This window comes from Anolis carolinensis, chromosome 5, assembly GCF_035594765.1.
Source record: "Anolis carolinensis isolate JA03-04 chromosome 5, rAnoCar3.1.pri, whole genome shotgun sequence".
In the NCBI taxonomy this organism is placed as follows: Eukaryota; Metazoa; Chordata; class Lepidosauria; order Squamata; family Dactyloidae; genus Anolis; species Anolis carolinensis.
The window spans coordinates 3,876,514-3,899,621 of record NC_085845.1 but is presented as its reverse complement, the minus strand read 5'-3'; the positions used below and the strand labels follow the sequence as shown (position 1 = coordinate 3,899,621).

At 45.5% G+C, this 23,108-nt stretch overlaps 1 protein-coding gene across 3 annotated transcripts in view; it reads left to right on the top strand.

Annotated features, from left to right (window-relative positions):
* The window catches only part of LOC103281892 (drebrin-like protein A), a 215,788-nt gene that overhangs the window by 11,554 nt on the left and 181,126 nt on the right, over positions 1 to 23,108 (top strand). For 2 of the 3 annotated variants that reach the window (XM_062981920.1, XM_062981918.1), the window contains exons 4-10: positions 6,907 to 6,981; positions 10,405 to 10,542; positions 12,950 to 13,027; positions 13,159 to 13,310; positions 13,546 to 13,603; positions 17,358 to 17,435; positions 19,893 to 20,007. In XM_062981920.1, the coding sequence (XP_062837990.1) occupies positions 6,907 to 6,981; positions 10,405 to 10,542; positions 12,950 to 13,027; positions 13,159 to 13,310; positions 13,546 to 13,603; positions 17,358 to 17,435; positions 19,893 to 20,007 (694 nt within the window). The remainder of the gene's footprint in view (positions 1 to 6,906; positions 6,982 to 10,404; positions 10,543 to 12,949; positions 13,028 to 13,158; positions 13,311 to 13,545; positions 13,604 to 17,357; positions 17,436 to 19,892; positions 20,008 to 23,108) is intronic. The other variant, XM_062981919.1, reaches the window with a different exon arrangement.

Sequence of the window (23,108 nt, the reverse complement as noted above, 5' to 3'; positions counted from 1 at the left end):
AACCTTGGCCCTCCAGATATTTTGGACTTCAGCTCAGGTGTGGTCAGTCTTTGGCCCTTTGGGTGTTTTGGACGGCAATTCAGGCATGGTCAAACTTTGGCCCTCCAGATATTTTGGACTTCAGCTCAGGTGTGGTCAATCTTTGGCCCTTTGGGTGTTTTGGACTTCAGCTTAGGCATGGTCAAACTTTGGCCCTATAGGTGTTTTGGTCTTCATCCCTGGCATGGTCAATCTTTGGCTCTTTGGGTGTTTTGGACTTCAGCTCAGGCATGGTCAAACTTTGGCTCTCTAGGTGTTTTGGACTTCAATTCAGGCATGGTCAAACTTTGTCCTTCCAGATATTTTGGACTTCAGCTCAGATGTGGTCAATCTTTGGCCCTCCAGGTGTTTTAACCATCAACTCAGGCATGGTCAATCTTTGGCCCTCCAGGTGTTTTGAACGTCAACTCAGGCATGGTCAAACTTTGTCCTTCCAAATTTTTTGGACTTCAGCTCAGGTGTGGTCAATCTTTGGCCTTTCTGGTGTTTTGGACTTCAACTCGAGCATGTTCAAACATTGGCCCTCCGGGTGTTTTGGACTTCAACTCCCACAATTCCTAACAGCCTACTGGCCTACTGGCCTGACCTAGATCCACCTCAGTCTGACTCCACTCCTGGTTATGGGACAGATACAACTTTGGTCACCTTGGTGGACGACTTACGCAGGCAGCTGTCCTATGCAGGTGTGTCACTGTTGGTTCTACTGGACTTTTCATCCACTTTCAATGCCATCAATTGTGTTTTCCTTCTGAGATGTCTCTCTCGGATGGGGCTTGAACATACTGTTCTGCAGGAGCTCCTGTCCTTCCTGGTGGGGCAAACCCAGAAGGTGATGCTGGGAGGCTCCTGTTCCATCCCCTCGTCCCCAGTGCTGTTGAACGTATACATGCAACCTCTGGGAGAGGCCACACAGACTTTTGGAATAGGATATCCCCAGTTTAGTGCCATGGCCAACTCTCCATTCCATGACAAGGAAGCTGTTCCTGTGCTAAAGCGATACCAGGCAACTGTAATGCACTGGCCGATGACAAACCAACTGAAACTTATTCCAGACAAGAGAGAGGTGCTCCCGGTCTGTCTGAAAGCAGATCAGGGAATAGAGATTTAGTCTATGTTCTCCCTGAAATGCCAAGTTTGCAGTTCTGGGGAACTCCTGCCCAGGTTTCACCTTCAGCCAGGTACACATTTGCACAATTAAAACTAGTGTGCTGGTTGCACCCATTTCTTGACAAGTGAGATCTGACTATGGCAACATATGCCTTGATTAGAACTCTTTTGAACTCTTGTAATGCACACTGCATGTGTTACATTGCTCTGAAATTCTGCATCCACTTTTAGGCAGAGTTCAGTGTAGGTTATGATAGAAGCATAGATCCAAAGGACTTCACGGGCCATCCAATCCAACCCCATTCTGCCAATCAGGAGGACACATTCCAAGCCCTCCTGGCTGATGCCGAGTGCGTCTTATCTGAGCAAATGCAAAGCCTCCTTGGTGCCAAGACGTCTGCGCATATGTGAGTCGATGTTCATTGATGCCTTTGGACCCATAGAAGGGGGGGGGGGTTGTACCCCTAGACTGCATAGGCACCTTGAAACCACACTGGAGCCCAGAATATAAGCAAACAAGCTGTTTATTGGAGATTATAAGTAAGCACAAGCAAATAATGTTCAGAGTCAATAAAATGGGTTTAAATCCACTAGAGCAGTGTACTTGAAAGTCTTAAAGCAAGAGTCTAAGAAAGTCATTCAAATATCATAGTTCAAACCAGAACTCGAACTCAGTCCCACAAAAGTATCAAGAATAGTCCAAACAAGATTCAATTCCAAGGCATGAAACAATCTGGAACCACAGGAAACAAGGTTAGAATGCAGGATCAAACTCCAATATAATCCACGGTATTAAAATCCACACGGCAAAGTCACTGGAACATTCAACTGGATTCAAAGGCAAAGAACAAGGCAGGAACTTGAATCAAAATCCACGGCTGCAAGGCATACAACAACACGGAGCAAAGATCTTTCTCTCTTGAATTGCAAACCTCTGCCGAGCAGAGAAAGGACCAGGCATTTAAGGAAAACCCAAGGTCTTCCTTCCATGAGAAAACTGTTTCTCTCATGAGAAAACTACTCATTAGCGTGCTTCAAAAGCAGTCGTTTACTTCTCCATAAACATTTGCGCTCCCTCCTTCTGTGAGTGATCGCCTCCCTCCTGTCAAATTTATTTATTTATTTACAGTATTTGTCCTTGTTATACATTGTCCTTGTTGTGGCTCAGCCATCATGGCCCAGGTTACATCGAGAGTTGGAGTCAGAAACAAATGAGGCGGCGGAATTCAAAGACATTCCTGCTCAGAATTCAGGCCCCATGGCCTTGCAGGTGCCAGATATCATGGATCTGCTAATTGGCAAACATTCCGAATTCTCTCCAGCATTAACCACACCAGATGGTACAGACTTGGGGGAGAATGGAAGTTTTAATTGGAGAGATTTTGTTACCAAAGATAGAAGTAGAAAACAAGGACTGAGAAGAAGTCAAAGACTTGCTCTCAAACTAGATAATGATTAGTTTTCCCATGAGAACTTTCGTGGACCCTGTACTCCCTAATTCTTACAGACTTGGGATTCTGTTAAAAGTACTCTGCACTGTATTTTCATTGCGGTGTCAACTTTGCCTTTACTCGGAAGAGGTTCCAGTTTCCAGCTCCTTGCCTTGTCTTCTGAATCCGTGCCGAGTTTCCTGTTTCTGGAGAGCCGTGCTGAGCCCGCGACTCCCGAGTAGACCTTGCCTTGTTACCACAACTTCCTTGTTCCTGAATCGAGATTGACTTTGCTGTGTTTACCTTGCTTCTTTGACTTTGCTACAGGACTTTTCAAGCAGATTTGCAATGCTTTGTTTGCACTATTGCTTCATGGACAAATTTTGATATCTAAGGGAAGCTATCGAGCTTCACTTGTGGATTACAAATTGGACATTGATGAACTCTTTCTGAATTGCAATAGACTATACATGATGGACTATTTCTTACTTTGACTTTCCACCTTAAATGCACATAGACCTATATATTTACTCTGCTTCAATAAACAGCTTGTGTGTTGTTTTGGCTCCTGCCTGGTTTTCGAGTGTTCGCACTGCCTTGGGGTGCAACAGTCCTCCTCTAAACTAGAGTGTCCATCTGGCACCTGGAGATCTGACTTGGACTGCTGGGAGGAATGTGGTTCACAATACCTGCTTGCAACCATTCTGTCTCTGGTCCCAGAGTCCACTGGAACAGACTCTGGCTGCATCTCAGGCCCAAACCCAGAATCCTCTTGCAAAGTAAGCGCAGGAACAATTACTGACTGAATGAGCCCAATCTCAGGCTCAGGCTGAACTACAACAGGTTTGGACCCACTGACTCTTGGGAGCATTTTCATTTCTATGCTTCTTGGGGTTTTAAAACAAAAAACCCAGTTTCCCATTGTTTTGAAATGTCCAAAAGATTGGGGGCAGATAAGGTCTTCTTGCTTCTTCTTTCGCCCGAAGAGCCTTCAAGAGTTGTCTCATGAAGGATCTGGAGCTTCTGTTGCATTTCCACTGCCGTGGAGAACCACCTTTACTTCCCTTTCAGCTCTCCACCACACTCCCATCTGCGTTGTGCACAAGCTGGGAGGAAATTGCAGTCCCAGTTCCTCATCTGCTCCTGTTTGTAGGAACCTGCACGTTCCTCCCAGATGCCTGGAGAAGGTGGGGTGAGATGGGGGAGGAAGGAAGGAAGGGGCCTGGCTGGGCTCCAGATGTTGACGTCACCCCCCAAGTTACACACACACGGCCATCTCAAAGATCTTTAGCAGTACCAGAAGACCTGCACTCTACACGTGCCCTTTGGCACTGTTTCAGGTCTCCAGAGGACCTGCAACAGTGCCAAAGAGTATGTGCAGAGTGCAGGTCTGGTGCAACTCCAGCCAGTCTTCTCTACACTCTGGAGTTTGTGCCCAGCAAGCTCCCGTATCAGCCTGGGCAATGTTTATTTTGGGGGTGGGCGGGTTGTAAAAACACAAGCAGAGCCCAGGAGGAGCTGGATCAGACCCAACTGTGTATGGAAAACATTCTTCCCCCCCTTGGGCCCCATCTTCACTGACATTTAACACAGTTCAAGCTAGCTTCCGACTGTGGTGGCTGAACAAGAAATGCCCACACAAGCACATAAAAGAAAGAGTGCACACGAGTGCTCTGTGTCATCAAACTGGTTCCAGAATGTCCTCTGTAATCATCTGGAGAGAGAAACCACTTCCTTCAATACTAGTTTGAGACTGCATTAAATGGCCAGTGTAGATGGGACCTCAGAATCCCCCCAGCTGGTGCAGGCAGCCTTGGAATGTGGGAGTTGTAGTCCTCGTTCCTTGAGCTCCAGGGCCTCCCTTGCATTCTGGGGTCTCCGTCCAGCCCCCTCCAGGGCCCTCCGGCCTCGTTCTTGGCAAGTTACTCACCCAAAAGATTTCTGCAACGCTTTGTGAGGCAAGACTTGCCCAAAGCAAAACTCAGAAATGGTGATTGGAACATACTTTAAATCCCAGGGAGTTAATGATTACTGGGGTGATCTCCAGGGATGGGGGGAGAGGGGGGTAGGAATTCCATTGCTGGGGAGAAGTTTTGCTGCCCATTGCAGATTTAGAAATTCAATTCTATTCTGAATTGTTTTGAACTCATTTAGTCACAGAAGAGAATTTGGTGTCCTGGGAGGCTGTGCATTTCTCCCAAATCCCTTGTGCATTGCCCCAGCCACTCAGCATGACTTCTGTCACTCATTCTCTGGATGTTTTTATTTTGTCCCTTTCCTTTCACATGGCTTTCTGGTGCTCAGGCGTGCACTGATGGTGTCAGGTGGACTTCGTACGGCGAAGAAACATTGCTCATGGGGTTGGCATTTGGGAACCATCAATTAAGCCTCTTTGCACGTTTCTGATCCCCCAGAGAGAACACCTGGGTGAGAAGGAGCCAAGGACTAAGCCAGTGGTTCCCAAACTTATTTGGCCTACCGCCCTCTTTCCAGAAAAAATATAATAATAATAATAATAATAATAATTTTATTCTTATATCCCGCCCCATTTCCCCGGAGGGACTCGGGGCGGCTTACATGGGGCCATGCCCAGACACGACAGCACAAATCAGATAAAACATTAAACCGAGCAGTAAAACTTCAACATGATTAAAAACAGTCATAAAAGTCAATATACACAATAATATTAAAATCCCGATTTGGGTCAAAAGATCCAAATATGACTCAGCGTCCCCTGGAAAGGGGGCGTGGCTTAGAGGGGTGGGCGTGGCTCCTGCTCAAGAGGGCGGGGCTGAGCCTCTCCCCAAATGGGCAGCCAGGACTGAGATGGGCGGAGTTACGAGCTCTGAGGCAGGGCTGAGCTTCTATCCCTGTCCTGCGGTGCTGCCAGGACAGAGGGGGCGGGGCTAGAGGAGGGGGCGGGGCCTCTTCCCAAGTGCCTGATGGTGCTAAACCTCTATACCCCGCCCCCGTATTCTAACGAGCGCCTCAGGGGAGGTATACAGAGGCTCAGCCCTGTCTCACACTCTTGGGGAGAGGCCCCGCCCCTAGCCCCGCCCTTTAGTCCTAAAAGGCCTTTCAAGATAAGTATAGAGGCTTAGCCCTGTCTCGAGCTCTTGGAAGGAGGCCCTGCCCCTTCCCTAGCTCCACCCTCTGTGGCCCAACAAGCACCTCAGGAGAGGTATAGATGCTCAGCCCTGTCTCGGGCTCTTGGGAAGAAGCCACGCCCACTCCTCTAGCTCCACCCCCTGTGTCCCAACAGGTGCCTCAGGTGCTCAGCCCTGTCTCCTGCACTTAGGAAGAGACCCTGCCCCTCCCCTGACCCCGGCCCCGTGTCCTAATAGGTTCCATCACCGCCCCCCTGGATCGCTGCAGCACCCACCAGGGTGTGATGTCTCAGGCACCTTTGGCCCCTGACCCCGCAGCCATTGCTGATCAAATTGAAGAGGACTTGGGTTTTTTCCCAAGTGAGCCGGATTTAGTTCCTTTCCAGATGCCTTCTGTTGACATTTCTGTGCCAGAGCCAATTAAAGACGGCCTTGAGAAGGAGCCGGCTCTCCGGAGGAGTTACCGTTCGATAGAAGGGCTTTTTTGAAAACAGACTGCTCTCTAAGGCAATCTTTAAGAAGAAGTGTCAGATTAGCAGAGCGAGGCGATTGTGGCTGAACCCAGTTCTCTTGGGAAGAATTAGGGAAGCCGGCACCTGGCATGATGTTTTGGAGGTTCAGTTCTCTTGGGAAGTTTTGGGGAGTTTAACACCTGGTTTGGGGGAGCTATGAACTTCAATAAAAGTTGTGTGCGGAGAATCTTCTGTGCGGTGTCAACTTAACTTTGGACTAAGAAGTAGCGTCGCCTCTCATTCCTGATTTCCTAGCGGCCTGACAGTGCGCTTACTCTGGAGTAGACCGAGTGTTGGTTTACCTTCTTGCCATGATGGGACTGCGTTTCAGCTCCTGAACTTCCAGCTTGCCTTGCCTTGAAACCCTGTTTGGAACCTTTGCTTCTAACGGACACTTCTTGCTCTCTGCTCTTTTCCCCACTCAAAACTCGGGCGGAGTTTGAGTGTGTTTCGGGTATTGGATTTTGAACTTTAATACCGGACATAAGACTTTATATTATTGGACTAAATTGGATCTTACCTGGAAGGTCAATTGCTACTTCTACTTAACTGCTTATTTCCATTTGGAACTTTTATTGCTTTAATAAAGATATTATATTGTTATTGGCTGTTGTGTTGGTTCCCTGTGTTCACGCTGCTTAGGAGTGTTACACAGGGGGCGGTAGTGCCCACTTTGGGAATGACTGGACTAAGCCATCTCTTTGCCCCCAGGTTGGCGAGAGGGTCTCGGACCAGCGCCGCCAAGCTTGTGCCGGGCACCTGCCTGCCATCCGGACCTTCTTTAAGGTAAGCCCCCGTTCCCTGTGAGAGAGTGGCCTCACCTGGAATAACCTCCAACATTCAAGAAGGATATTGACAAGCTAAAGTGCATCCAGAGAAGGATGACCACAATGGTCCAGGGTTTGGAAAGCATGAGTCTCTCTGAGGAGCGACTGAGGGAGCTGGGTCCGTTTAGTTTGGAGAAAAGAAGCCCGAGAGAAAGGGACATGAGATCCATATTTAAATGTTTCAAAGAGTGTCCCATTGAGGAGTGGGAAAGCGTGTCTTCTGCTGCTCTGGAGACTAAAGACTCAACGGAGCCACGGATTCAAATTGCTTGAAAAGAGATTCCATCAAAATGTTAGGAAGAACCTCCCGAGGATCATAACTGTTCAACAGTGGAATAACTTCTGCCTTTGAGTCCAATGGAGTCTTCTTCATTGATGGATGGTTATTGGTTGGGAAGGCTTTGATTGTGTCTTCCTGCCTGGCAGGGGTTGGACTAGATGGTCTTTGAGGGTCTGTTCAAACTTTATGATTCTGTGATTCTATGATTACTCTGCCTCTCAGGTGGGTAAGAATGCAGAGCATTCCCCAACCTCCTTTTCTTTTCTTTTCTTTTCTTTTCTTTTCTTTTCTTTTCTTTTCTTTTCTTTTCTTTTCTTTTCTTTTCTTTTCTTTTCTTGGGTAAACAGTTTATTAATATTATGGTACATAACAGAACAGCAAATTCTAGCAAATATAGTCAGATAACAATACTTTTTAAGTGTACATGCATATCTACATTAGCCAATCAATCGGTTAATTCTACATTGAGTGCACATTATTACCAGTAACTTGAAACATATAGAATTGCTATTTCTACATGTTATTCACTATTTTCACTCTAGATTTTCTACTCCTTTCAGCTTCCTTCTCCACCCACTGCCTCCTTCCTAGTGTCTCCATGCGCTGGGTCTTCTCTGGATGCTTCTGGGCTCATGCCTGGAGGATTGCAACAATGCCCTCTCCTGGGGGCCACAGATGGTTTGGGGGAGACGGGAAGGCTTTCAGTCAATCCCACATTTATTTTATTTATTTATTTACAGTATTTATATTCCGCCCCTCTTTCTCACCCCGAAGGGGACTCAGGGCGGATCACATTATACACACATAGGGCAAACATTCAGTGCCCATAAACACATCAAACAGAGACCGAGACAGACAGACGCAGAGGCAATTTAACCTTCTCCTGAGGGGATGTTCAATTCTGGCCACAGGGGGGAGCAGCTGTTTCATCATCCACTCTGATGGCACTTCCTCATTCCAGGTCGTAAATTAGTTAAACTTGCCTCCCCACTTTTTTTATAAGTGGTACCTTATCTCCTACTTGATAGATGCAACTATCTTTCGGGTTGCTAGGTCAGCAACGAGCAGGGGCTATTTTTTATTTTTAATTGACGAGTGTTCACCCCGGCATGGGCTGGCCTCGAACTCATGACCTCATGGTCAGAGTGATTTATTGCAGCTGCTCAACAGCCTGCGCCACAGCCCGGCCCCTCACTTAGCTGGGCATCTTCATGTACTGTGCCCACCCTTGCAACACGGGGTGTGCATCCATGCAAAATGTGCATCAGCATCAATGTTTTACCTTGCTAGCGAAGTGCAATGCGCATGTTACGAAATGTGCACCAGTGTCTAAACATACACAACACCACCAAAGCACAACCTTGCACGGAAGGCTGCGCAAAAATGCCCAACTTCTTCCATGCCTGAGTGAGACCCAGGCGCAGTGGTAACTGGTGTGTTTGGCTCCTTGGGGACACTGACCGGCACCCCACTTGGCCAGCCACCCAGCTCCCTCGCTTTTTCCAGTTTGCTGGGCATGTGTGGATTCACGCCTGGGCTCTGCCTGCATTTCTTCCCCTCTCTAGTGACACGGCCTCCCTCCCGTCTTCCTTGTCTGCTCTCAGCCAGCTGTAAACATCTGGTTCCCAAGGGTGTAGAATTCCAGGAATTTGGGGCCAGGAAGCCATGAATATCTGTCTGTGGGGGGAGTGTCCCTCAAAAGCAAAATCGTCTCCCCCTCTGCTTCTTTCCCTTCGCCCAGATGGATAAAAAAAGAAAGTAGAATCTGTTTCCTTTTGATTTTCCTTCTGTGGACTTAGCAACACTGGCCACTCATTGCAGGGTTGGTCAGGAGGAGAAATGGCTGCGCACACACTCCATGCCGGAACTGCATCAGTGACAGGACACCGTCCATACATCCAGCCAGGCTATTTATTTATTTATTTTATTTACAGTATTTCTATTCCGCCCTTCTTTCTCACCCTGAAGGGGACTCAGGGTGGATCGCATTATATACGTATAGGGCAAACATTCAATGCCCAAATACACATAAAACCGAGACAGAGACAGACAGACGCAGAGGCAATTTAACCTTATTCTGAGGGAATGTTCGATTCTGGCCACCAGGGGGAGCAGCTGCTTCATCAACCACTGTGATGGCACTTCCTCATTCCAACGTCGTAAATTAGTTAAATTTGCCTCCCCACTTTTTATAAGTGGTACCTTATTTCCTACTTGATAGATGCAACTATCTTTTGGGTTGCTAGGTCAGCAACGAGCAGGGGCTATTTTTTATTTTTAATTGACGGGTGCTCACCCCGCCACGGGCTGGCCTCGAATTCATGACCTCATGGTCAGAGTGATTTATTGCAGCAGGCTGCTCACCAGCCTGTGCCACAGCCCGGCCCCTATGACCACTTTGGCCATGGCTGGACTTTCACCTTCCCACCCCTCTCTTTTTGACTGATTACACATGGGCACAAAGTGCCTGTGCAAAATGCTGTTAAGGAATTGCTACATCCACTTAGCTGGGCATCTTCATGTACGATGCACACCCTTATGCAAGACATGGTGTGCGTTTGAACAATGACTAACATGCTAGACCCCTATCATTGACACACTGCTTCCTAGGACTTTATTTTCTTTCCTATCTATCCTATTCCACACTATCCCAGGCAGCTCTTGGACACTTGCCCATGCACTTTATTAAATAGTCTTGAAATTCTGTACTTTTTATATGACTGACCCCTTTTTATCCATAGTGGTGACGCTTGTATTATTAGCTCATTTTGTATGGTCACTATGTGTTTTATTGTATGCTGTGTTTTAATTGTTTATTTTATTTGATTGTTGTGATCATTGTTTCTTAGTTATTTGTATTGGTTTTAATCTTGTCATATTTTGTCTCTGTTTTGGGCTTGGCCCCATGTTAGCCACCCCAAAATGGTGCCCAAGACAACCATGCGCTCATGCATTCACATTCATTATCCCTGGCAGCCCAACTCTCCAGGTGCCCATGCTATTGTTGGATGTGGATCTGGAAGGGGCCACTTAAAGGCCATCTAGCCCACCCCTGGTTCACGCATGGCTGAGCCACGCTGCTTCTTCTTCTTCCTTCTGCAGGAAGCCACCTTGGTGCTGAAGGCCAGCCAGGCCGAAGAAGTGACACAAGATGGGTTGGCGCAAAGGCTGTCCCGGGCTGCTCCATCATCCGGCACTTCCAGCAAGAAGGGGCCCCTCGGGGACCCAGAGGAGCAGGTGGTAAGAAGGGGGAAGGGTTTCAGGGGAACACCTACCGACCAGTATCAGTGTTAGGGATTCCTCTTCTTCGGAAGAGGAAGGGGAGCAGGAAAGTGTTCATGAATCAGAGGGTGAGTTGGAATCTGAGGAGGAGATTTTGCAAGTGCCCACATTTCAGGAGAGGCAAAAGGAAACAGAGCAGAGACGTCATTCAGCTAGAATAGCTGCCAGAAATGCATCTGAGTAATTAGGAACTGCCCTAGCAGCTGTGAGGGGACTCGGGGCTATAAAGCAGAAGCAGGTGCAGCCAGCTCTTGCTGGTAACAAACTGACTCTAATACCTTTGCTCCCTGTGTGCCTGCTTCAAGTCTGCATCTGGATTTATTGCTGTTTCTTTGTCTGAAGTAAGGCTGCTATTTGATTTGGGAATTTAACAGAGACTAAGAACTGTGTTACCCTAAGACTTCCTTGCTTCCTGTTGCATTATTCCACCGAGTGTGCTGTACTTTATGTTTTGCTGAAGTAAAGCAGTTTTCATTTACTTACCACAGTGTTTTAAGGCTGTTCTTGAAAGACAAGACAGGACAATCAGGTCCTTTTAGAAGAGAGCTGCCTCTGGTGGGATTTGGGCAGGAATGGGGCACCTGTGGCCAAGGTGGGAGGGCCGTTTTGCATGCCCACGTTCCTAGCACGACCACACCACCATTCCCAATTGGGGATGACCTCACATCACTTCCATATGTGTTTCAGCCTTTTGATTTTTCTTAAAACAACTGCTTTGTTTGGCAGCTGTCTCATGCGAATTTGGGCCAAAAAGGAGCAGGAGGGAATCCTTTTTGGATATTTCTTTGGGGATTTTTCAAGGAAAGCCCAATACCAAACAGGTCCCCATAGTTGCATGCAGCTCCACAGCTGCACCAGAGGTGGATTCTTATCTGTGCTGAATTTTCCAATGCTATTTTCAGTGCCACGCCTGGAACCACACCTGGCAATTACTTTTGTTTGCACTTTTTGGACCAAGACAAGACCATGGTGCTCCTAGGGGTGCAGAGGGATATATGAGGGTTGAATGAAAAGTAATGCCTCCACCTTCGTTACTTGGGTTTGGATGGGAATATTTTAATAAATCAAATGCAGAAATAATCCTTAGAATGTGCTCTTTAACTGCCACTACTCACTTTTCCGCATAATCACCAGACAATTGGATATATTTCTGCTAATGACGAACAATTTTTCTGAAGCCGTCACAGAAGAAGTCGACACTCTGTTTCTGCAACTGGCGTCTCACAGGACCCATGGTGCACAGATCTTCCGACAGCCAAGCAAAGCAATAATGTGACCCACACATTCTTGTGAAATGCCGATTAGGCTTGAAATTTCTCTCTGAGTGATACGACAATTGTCCTGAATCAATCTGTCAACCTTTTGCTTGTGAAACCCAGTGGTTGCTGTCACAGGATGTCCAAGTCAGATGTTCCCACCTCAACATCTTTAAACCTACTTGCCCAACGACACACAAGACTCACATCAACACAATCCCCATAAACAGCTTGCATTCTCTGATGAATCTCCTTTGGGTGACACCTTCTGCTGTCAAGAATTCAGTGACTGCACGTTGCTTAAGTCATATTGACCAACTGTCTGCACAGGGTTCCATATTTTGCACTTTAACAACACAACACAACCGTTCAATGCTAAGGCTTCCCTCCAAATGGAACCATAGAGGAGAGTCTACTGAATAAACCAGGACCTGCCTCAGACCAGCCCTGCCATATGTTGAGGAGTTACCAAAGTGGAGGCATTTCATTCATTCAACTCGGGCCCTCCAGTTGTTTTGGACTTTTCATTCAACCCTTGTAAACAATCCCTTGTCTTGTCTCCCACCCTCAGTTTAAATTGTGCCTGTTTCCAGGGCCGGGCTGTGGCGCAGCTGGCTAGTAACCACCTGCAATAAATCACTACTGACCGAGAGGTCATGAGTTTGAAGCCCGGGTCAGGTTAAGCCCCCGACCATTAAATAGCCCGGCTTGCTGTTGACCTATGCAGCCCCGAAAGACAGTTGCATCTGTCAATTAGGGAAATTTAGGTACGCTTTATGCGGGAGGCTAATTTAACTAATTTACAACATCATAAAACTGCCAGCAAAACACGAGGAAAGGAATGAGGAAGTACAGCCACTAGTGGACGGTGAAGCAACAGCTCCCCCTGTGGCCGGAATTGTGAAGCTGGAAAAAAATGTTAAATGCCTCTGTGTCTGTCTATATATGTTGTTTGTCTGTTGGCATTGAATGTTTGCCATATATGTGTTCATTGTAATCCGCCCTGAGTCCCCTTCAGGGTGAGAAGGGTGGAATATAAATATTGTAAATAAATAATAAATAAATTTCCAAACCCTTTCTCCAATTTGACCTCCTCTGCTTTTTCTCAGGGCACCAACTACAAGAAGACGAATCCTGCCCTGGAGATCCTGAGCACCAAGCGGAGCTCCTTTTGGGCTCAGGCTGAGGTTAGTACACGCACTCATGCGTTGGCGCATGGTTGGGAGAGGGATGGGCGGTTGCCTTCCTTTGCTCTGGGCAGCAAAGATGAAGAGCCCACTCACCACCACCTGCCCTACCTGCCCTCATGCACACCTAGAGGGAAGAGGAGGAGAGGCGAGAGGAGGAGCGGAGGAGGGCCCGGGAGGAGCGCCGGCGCTGGGAGAGGGAGCGCATGGAAGAGGAGCGGCGCCAGGCGGCTGAGCGGGAGCGGCGCATCCAGGAGAAGGAGCAGCTCATCCAGGAGCAGAGGTCGGAGTCTTTGAAGGGGGCACCTGGGGGCATCCCATCCACCTGTGATGATGAAAGTACAATGTCTAGATCAGTCATAGGCAAACTTGGGCCCTCCAGGTGTTTTGGACTTCAACTCCCACCATTCCTAACAGCCGGTAGGCTGTTAGGAATGGTGGGAGTTGAAGTCCAAAACACCTGGAGGGCCCAAGTTTGCCCATGCTTAGTTAGTTAACTTATCATTTTTGTCCCCCAGGAAGCTGCAGGCAGAGAAAGAAGCGGAAGAACGTCGGAGCGAAGAGGCCCGAAGGCAGGTGCGTCCCGTTTTACCTGGAAGTGGGGTACGTTGTAGGGGAGGGTCTGAACACCAGATCTCACCCCAAAGGGCTGAGAGGAAGCCTGGGAACCTTTCCACACTGCTTCCTTTATTGCACTTTTATTCCACTCCACACTATGGAGTCCTGAGATCTGTTATTTGCAAGTTCTCCTAAGCTTGCTAGCTAAAAACACATTTGGTTTCCGATTCCCGGGCCCTATAGCATGGACTGTGGGGTAATAACCAGCCCTATTGGCAAACTGGCATCTGTAGTTGCTTTCTCCATGTAGGATTGGAGAAAAGTATGAAGACATGGAAAGGAAATTTACTTGGAAACAGTATCAAACCCAAAGTATCAAATATGATTACAAGGAAAAGTTCCACATGTTGGCAGTATATATGGAATGGATAACAAGTGATAAAGACAATGTAAATACTGTGCAGAGATTGGGGGAAAAACATGCTCATGGATAAAGATATAATGGAAATTGTGGTATGGGTATGGGGGGGGGGGGGAGAAAAAAAAAGTGAACAGAACTAAGATATATTAGATAAATCAGTGGATGATATAGAAAGGAGGAAGAGTGAGAAATAGGAAGAAGGTGGGGAAATGTTAGCTGCAAGTTGGGGTGAGCTCCTGATTGTCAGCCCCAGCTTCTGCCAACCAAGCAGTTCGAAAGCATGCAATGTGAGTAGATCAATAGTTACTGCCTCGGCGGGAAGGTTGAAAGATGCCCCATGCAGATATGCAAAACATGTCGGCAAGAGATAGGAGATATCTTTGGATAACAGGATCCTTGGCATGGTTTGTGTATTGTTATTGTGTAAAAGGCATTGAATGTTTGCCTCATATGTGTTCTGTAATCTGCTCTGAGTCTCTCCAAGGAGACAGAGCAGAATATATGATGATGATGATGATGATGATGATGATGATGATGATGATGATGTTGTAATAGATAAATAATAATAGATAATAGATAATAATGAGAACAAAGAAGCCTGGAACACCAGGTCTCAGCGGTGGTCAGGGGAGCATTGGCACAATTAAAACCTATGTGCCAGTTGCGCACATATCTTGGGAAGTCAGACTTGGCCACGGTAGTCCACTCTTTGGTTACATCCTGAATAGACTACTGCAGCGTGCTCTACGTGGGGTTGCCTTTGAAGACTGCTTGGAAGCTTCAAATAGTCCTGCGAGTGGCAGCAGGATCGCTCACTGGAATGGTGTAGTTCTCATACAACCTCCCTTTTATGTCTGTTCTACCGGCTGCCGGTCTGCCACCGAGCACAATTCAAAGTGCTGGCTTTAGCCTATAAAGCCCTAAACGGTTCAGGCTGAGCTTACCTGTCCGAATGTATCTCCCTCTTGCAGTTTGAGATTGTCTGGGGAGGTCCTGCTCTCGGTCCAGCCTCCGTCTCAAGCGCGGATGGTGGGGATGAGGGACAGGGCTTTCTCAGTGGTGGCCCCTTGGCTATGGAATTCCCTCCCCAGGGATATTAGATCAGCCCCTCCCTTCTAATCTATTGCGCCAAATTGCTATGTGTGTGTGTGTAAAGAAATCCTTGCAAAGTTGCTTGCAAAAGATCTCTGCAAAAAGGGAGCTGAGCTTTTGTAGAGGCAAGCCATGCCTCAAACAATGTATCGGTTTGCTGGCAGATGGCTGGGTTTGTCAGTTGGGAATCTGGGCTTGCAGGGAGAGCACAGAAAAGACAGGCTCTCTAGCTACGGTCAAGTAGCAGTTTAAATATGCCATGCTGGGTATATTGAATGCTGATTGATTAGTTATTGATCCTATGCAACTACAAGGACATTGTACGATTGCTGAACTGTTTATCTAACTTCAACTCAACAAGTAAAGTTTTCTTTGTTCTTTCAATTCCTCTGCCTGGTCTGAGTCTTTTGCACATGGTGTTAACTGGACGCTGCTGGTTCCGCTATACACACTCGCTAACATAATCTTGCATAGGAGACTGAAAATGTGGCTTTGTGGCCAAGCCTTTGGAGAATAGGTGCAATAGACATAAATGGAATGGTGTGCAATGACTTTTGGAGTGGCCTGGATTACGCTTATGGATTACATGATTAATTGTGAATGTACTGTTTTTTAAACGTTTTAGTCGTTTTAATGTATTTTATAATTCACTTTTAATGTCCATTTGAATTGTATATTGTGCTTAAGGCATTGAATAGTTGCCTATGTGTAAAGCCGCCTTGAGTCCCCTCTGGGATTGAGAAAGGCAGGGTAGAAATGTCGTAAACCAGGGGTCCCCAAACTAAGGCCCGGGGGCCGGATGCGGCCCTCCAAGGCCATTTACCTGGCCCCCACCCTCAGTTTTAGACTTAGGCTCGCCCAAAGTCTGAAATGACTTGAAGGCACAACAACAACAATCCTATTTGATTATCTCATTGGCCAGAAGCAGGCCCACAATTCCCACTGAAATCCTGATAAGTTCACAGTATGTTGGTTAAGATTATTTTTATTTTTAAATATTGTATTGTTTTTTCATTTACCAATATTGTAAATGAAATATTGTAAATGAATGATATGGTAATAATATAATATATTGTGTATACATATAATATTGATAATAAATATTATAATGTAATACAATATAATATTTATTTATTTATTTATTATAGTATTTCTACCCCGCCCTTCTCACCCAATAGGGGACTCAGGGCGGCTAATAATAATAATACAATATAATAATATTGTATAATATAATAATATTAATTATATATTATATATTAAATGTAATATTACTAATAATATTACGGTATAATAGTATAGTACAATATAGTAATATATAATGCTAATATTGTGCTATGCTAATAATATAATATATTGTATGTACATACAACTTGTAAGTCGCTCTGAGTCCCCTTCGGGGTGAGAGAAGGTGGGGTATAAATGTAGCAAATAAATAAATAAATAAATTATTGTTGTTGGTTTTTTTTGTTTGTTTGTTTTTTGCACTACAAATAAGACATATGCAGTGAGCATAGGAATTTGTTCGGGTTTTTTTTCAAATGATAATTCGGCCCCTCAACAATCTGAGGGACCATGAATCGGCCCTCCACTTAAAAAGTTTGAGGACCCCTGTCGTAAACAAACAAACAAATAATAAATATATATATATAAAAGAGTGATGGCATCACGGCGACCCACAAAACAACAAAACTACAGGCCCCCCAACCACTAAATTTGACAACACAACCCATCATCCACGCCTCTAGGTTGATACAACAAAAAGAAAAGAAAAATAAAGTCCTAATTAGAGAGGGGAATAATTGCTTTTATCCAATTGCTGCCAATTAGAAGGCTAAGCTCCTCCAACTTGATCTCCTAGCAACCCAATAAAAAATAATAAAAAACACTAAAAAATTAATACAATAAAATACTATAATAACAGAAAATAACTAAAAATAATATAAGAAAATAATAAAATATAATAAATAAAAATATAAGTTACAATAAAATTAATAAAAAATGCAAATAAAGTCAAATAAAAATTACACAACAATTTTTAACCAATACCACCACCACTTTGCCACAGCAGCGCCTGGCCGGGCACAACTAGTAAATAATAAATGACATATATGGAATATATGTACAAAATCTACTCATATAACAAGTTATTACAAAAAATAAATGAAATGCTTTTTAAAAGTAGGGTGGGAGGGGCTTCACCTGTTGGAGCTGTGCCATTGCAGTCTGTGTATGTACCTGTGCTCTCCCTTCTCCCAACAGCAGCAACGGGAACAAGCAAAGGCGCCTCCAGAAACAGGACTTCAGAAACACACCCATGACAAGGAAGCGGCCACAACGGTGAGTGGGGAAGGGTCTCCCATAGAGCCCACCTATTCTTGACCCGCATGTTCTTCCACAGTGAGGACATCGGTTTCCAGACGGAAGGCGGTCCCGGTCAAGGTTGGCTTTACACACCTTCCTCTTGGCACGTTTCCCCCTTAAGCCCTCCTTTCGTGCCTCTTCGAATTCTGCAGCACTGCTGGTCACAGCTGACCTCCAGTTAGAGTACTCAAGAACCAGAACCAAGAGCGCCTGCTTCTTAAAATGCCCCTACTATACCAGGATTCGATCTCTCTACTTAGACCCTCTGCTGGAGAATCATACTCACTTAGAGAATAAGGAGAAATTGCATATCCTTCTACAGGGTTCAGATAAAAACTCTATTTTAAAACTGGCCCTTTTTACGCAAAAAGCCCTGGCCATTCGTGAGAAGATGGAAGCTGAGAGCTGATACATTATTGCCATTAACAAAATCCAAATTTAAAATTTTCTACGGACAAGACACTTGTTTTATTCACCCCTGTCCTCGTTCAAACCTTACCTTAGGAAATTACTAATTTTAACCTTTTTACTCTGTATTTGTCTAGCAGCGGGTTATTAGGCCGCAGGTCGGGATGCTTTGTATCTTTACATGGTTTTATTGTATGTATGTGTAAGTGTGTACGTATTATATGTTTTACATGTTTTGATATGGTCAAAAGTGACTAATCAATAAAGAATTGTATTATTATTATTATTATTATTATTATTATTATTATTATTATTACTCAAGAGCCAGGGCTTCCCAGTTCCCGCTTGGTGTCTATGTCATAGTTTTTAAGGTTGGCTTTAAGTCCTGAGTCAGTGCGGCTGTTCCCAAAATACTCAGACACATTCTGGGGTTCCAGACTGGATAAGGAGTACATTGGGGTGACATTTTTTCCCCATCCTTCACCACTGGGCACACAGGTAGTTTGAGGAACCATAGGTTTAACCCAGCACATGATGTAGGGCTGGGTATCTTGACACTAGACCATTTAGCTGGATGGGACCCCCAAGGGCCATCCAAACATTCCAATCAAAGGAGAGTCCACGTGTGCACTACACGGGCCGGGCTGTGGCGCAGCTGGCTAGTAACCAGCTGCAATAAATCACTACTGACCGAGAGGTCATGAGTTCCAAGCCCGGGTCGGGTTAAGCCCCGACCATTAATTAGCCCAGCTTGCTGTTGACCTATGCAGCCCCGAAAGACAGTTGCATCTGTCAGTTAGGGAAATTTAGGTACGCTTTATGCGGGAGGCTAATATAACTAATTTACAACATCATAAAACTGCCAGCAAAACACGAGGAAAGGAATGAGGAAGTACAGCCACTAGTGGACAGTGAAGCAACAGCTCCCCCTGTGGCCGGAATCGTGAAGCTGGAAAAAAATGTTAAATGCCTCTGTGGCTGTCTATATATGTTGTTTGTCTGTTGGCATTGAATATTTGCCATATATGTGTTCTTTGTAATCTGCCCTGAGTCCCCTTCGGGGTGAGAAAGAAGGGCGGAATATAAATACTGTAAATAAATAAATACACTAGAGACAGTCCGTAGTCTGTTGTCAAGCAACTCAAGACATTCTTCCTAATGTTTAGGTTGAATATCTTTTCTTGCCAATGGTTTTGCATGGCACATGTGTTGCATCCTAACACATTGGGATATCGAGGGCTACGGATTTGTTTCTACATCTAAAGAGGCCCAACGCACCCTCCTCGAATGTGAAGAGATAAAAAAATTCTGGAAACAAATTCTAACCCAGGTTGAATTACATACTAAAACCAAATTTGATATAAATTTGATATATGATGATAATGTTTAGAGCCGCACATGCAGTAATAGCGTGGGGGTGGAAGGATAAAAAGAAATGGACACTTGAAAAATGGCATGAATATATATGGGATCAAATACAACTGGATATTATGGACATTATAAGAAACAAAAAAACATGGTCAGACAAACAGAAGAAAATTAAAGAAATATGGACTCCATTTAGCAGATGGTTACAGATTGTTAAACCATATGACAAAAGTTGGAAGAAAAAATGGGAAAGAATGGAAAGAAGGCTCATGTAACAAGAAAATAAGGTTTACGTTGTCAACAGGGAAGGGGGTGGGGTGGGGGTGGGGGAGGGAGAAGGGAATGGAAAAGGAAAATGTAATTATGATTATGTATTATAAAATAATGATTAATAAAAATTCCCTCTGAGGAGGGGGAAAAAAACACACCCTCCTCGACTAACAGTCAAAAAATCATAAAATCCTTCAGTTGGAAGAGACCCCCAAAGGGCATCCAGTCCAACCCTGTTCTACCAGGGAGGAAGACAATCAAAGCCCTCCTGATAGATGGCCATCCAGCCTCTGCTTAGAAGTCCAAAGCTGCTGGGTATAAAAGCAGTAGGGAGGAATGCTCCTCTTCACACCCTGCACCTGGTGAATTATGTTTCCCTCCCTGCAGCGAGAGGGGCCTGCGTTGAGTCCGCAGCACACGCACAGCCCTCGAGGCTTCTTCCGGCAGCGGGAGCGTTCGGGCTCTGCCTCGGAGCGGCCGTCTTCCCCGGGGAGCCAGCCAGGTGAGTGGGGCACCCCTTTCCTTAAGGCTGGAGGCGGGCACCGAGAGCAAAGAGAGGCTGCAGGTGGGCTGCGGTGGTCTTTGCTTATGGCTCAGGATCCCATGCGAAAATGTTCCATTCTGGAGCACTAAAAAACCCCAATTTTTTTTTAATTTCGTGTCAAAAGCATTGTACATTTCAAATAATGGAAATTAAAAAAAAGAAAAGGAATCACAAGCAACTAAATAGTTTTGGACCAAAAGCGGGCAACAGCAACCGCATTGTCTGTAGCTTTAACCATGAGGCAGGGCATTGTGGGCAAGCATACATGTGCTGAGTTGTTTGTTCAGCTCCACAGTCACACAAGGTGGAGGATTCCTCCAGGTAGGGCCACCTTGCCAAGCTGTCTTTTGATCTGCCCACTCCGCTTCTGAGTCTGTTCAGGGACTTCCAAGTTGCCCATTCTTGGTTTGCCCTGGAGGAAGGAAGACCCTCGTGGTTAGAATTGCCAGGTTTAGCTGCCCAGAGAGACACCCTTGCTGCTGCTGGAGGAACATCAAGAGGAGGGAGTGGTGGTTCTCATGAAGCCCTTCCTTGATTTGAGTCTGGTGGGAGGAGGCTGAGAGTCATGCAATGGGTGGCTTTCACAATGTTTGACCTTATTTCTCTCACAGTTAGCAGCAACTTCCCGTCGCACGTCAGGAGGGGCAATGCCAGCTAACTTGTAGAGTTTATCAACAGGTGTAGATTTGAGGCATCCCGTGATGAGTTGTCGAAGGCTTTCATGGCCAGGATCACAGGGTTGTTATGTGTCTTTCGGGCTGTGTGGCCATGTTCCAGAAGCATTCTCTCCTGACGTTTCGCCCACATCTATGGCAGGCATCCTCAGAGGTTGTGAGGTATGGAGAAAACTAAGCAAAGAGGTAAATATATATCTGTGGAAAGTCTAGGGTGAGAGAGGTCAGTGTGAATGTGTGTAGTTAATCACTTTAATTAGCATTGAAAAGCTTATCTGCTGTCTTCTTCCTGCCTCTGGGGCATCCTTTGTTTAGAGTCGTTAACTGCCCTAGGTTGATTCATGTCTGGAAATCCTCTGTTCTCAGAGTATTGCTTTTTATTTACTGTTGTGATTTTTGAGTTTTTTAATACTGGTAGCCAGATTTTGTTCATTTTCATGGTTTCTTCCTTTCTGTTGAAGTTGTCCACATGCTTGTGGATTTCAATGGCTTCTCTGTGTAGTCTGGCATGATAGTTGTTAGAATGGTCCAGCATTTTTGTGTTCTCAAATAGTATTCTGTGTCCAGGCTGGTTCATCAAATGCTCTGCTATGGCTGATTTCTCTGGTTGAATTAGTCTGCAGAGTCAAAGAACATGAAAGGCACTGCAGACTAATTCAACCAGAGAAATCAGCCATAGCAGAGCATTTGATGAACCAGCCTGGACACAGAATACTATTTGAGAACACAAAAATGCTGGACCATTCTAACAACTATCATGTCAGACTACACAGAGAAGCCATTGAAATCCACAAGCATGTGGACAACTTCAACAGAAAGGAAGAAACCATGAAAATGAACAAAATCTGGCTACCAGTATTAAAAAACTCAAAAATCACAACAGTAAATAAAAAGCAATACTCTGAGAACAGAGGATTTCCAGACATGAATCAACCTAGGGCAGTTAACGACTCTAAACAAAGGATGCCCCAGAGGCAGGAAGAAGACAGCAGATAAGCTTTTCAATGCTAATTAAAGTGATTAACTACACACATTCACACTGACCTCTCTCACCCTAGACTTTCCACAGATATATATTTACCTCTTTGCTTAGTTTTCTCCATACCTCACAACCTCTGAGGATGCCTGCCATAGATGTGGGCGAAACGTCAGGAGAGAATGCTTCTGGAACATGGCCACACAGCCCGAAAGACACACAACAATCCCGTGATGATTCTGCATGTTTCATTCAGTGCTATGTCCACCTGCTTTGCATGGGCAGACTTGTGCCAGACAGGACAGGCAGACTCTGCCGTTGAGAAAGACAAGGCCAAGGCTGATGTTCTTATTACTTGTGGGTCTGCACTCCATGCGCTGCCAGTCAGTTTCCGCAGGATGTTGTTGCGTGCAGCTACTTTGTGCTTGGTGTTTCCTATATGTTAGTGTTCGATCTAAGGTGACACCAAGATATTTAGGATGGAAACAGTGTTCGAGCACTTGGCCTTCCCAAGTAACTTTCAGTTTCCTGTTGGCTTCGCGGTTACGTAGGTGGAAAACACACACTTGTGTCTTGGAAGGGTTCGGCTTCAGGTGGTTCTCTTAGGGAAACCCCAAATGCCCCAATCATACTGGGAAATTGCAGCATGAGGGACCCCTGGAGGGCAATGGTTCCCACCCAAAAGCAACACAAGACCCTCGCCAGACCTTATTTGGTTGGTTTTCTGGTTTTGGTAGGGTTGCTCTTGCCCAACCCTACCCAATAGGATCTGAAAGGAGAAACTGAAAAATGTGCAAATCTTGAAACAATAGGACGTTGATGGGTCTTCTGTGTGCAAAGGAGCAACTATGCACCAGAATTGGTCTCAGGGTTGGTGCAGAGCAAATGCCCAAGAGAAGAGTCAGCCACTGGAAAGTCTAGGCGTTCCTTGTGCTAAAAGGCAGTATATGAGGGTTGAATGAAAAGTAATGCCTCAGCCTTTGTACCTCCTCAACTGACGGCAGTCCTGGTCTGCAGCAGGTATTGGCTTGTTCCGGAGACTCTACGGTTCCATTTGGCGGGAAGCATTGAACGGTTGTGTTGTTAAAGTGCAAAGTATGGAACCCTGCACAGACAGCCGGTCAATGTGATTTAAGCAACGTGCAGTCACTGAATTCTTGATATACCCTCATATCAGTACTGCTGATATCAGTACTAAAAATTCTGACAGTGTTAGTCAGAGACTGGATTTCAGTTTCCGTTTTCCCATACAGCTTCAGGTCATCCATGTACATCAGATGCGAAATTTTGTGAGATTTCTTAGATGTTTGATAGCCGAGATTTGTTTTTTGTAAGATTGTTGACAGAGGGATCATGGCAATAATGAACAGCAGAGGGGATAATGAGTTTCCCTGAAAAATTCCTCTTCT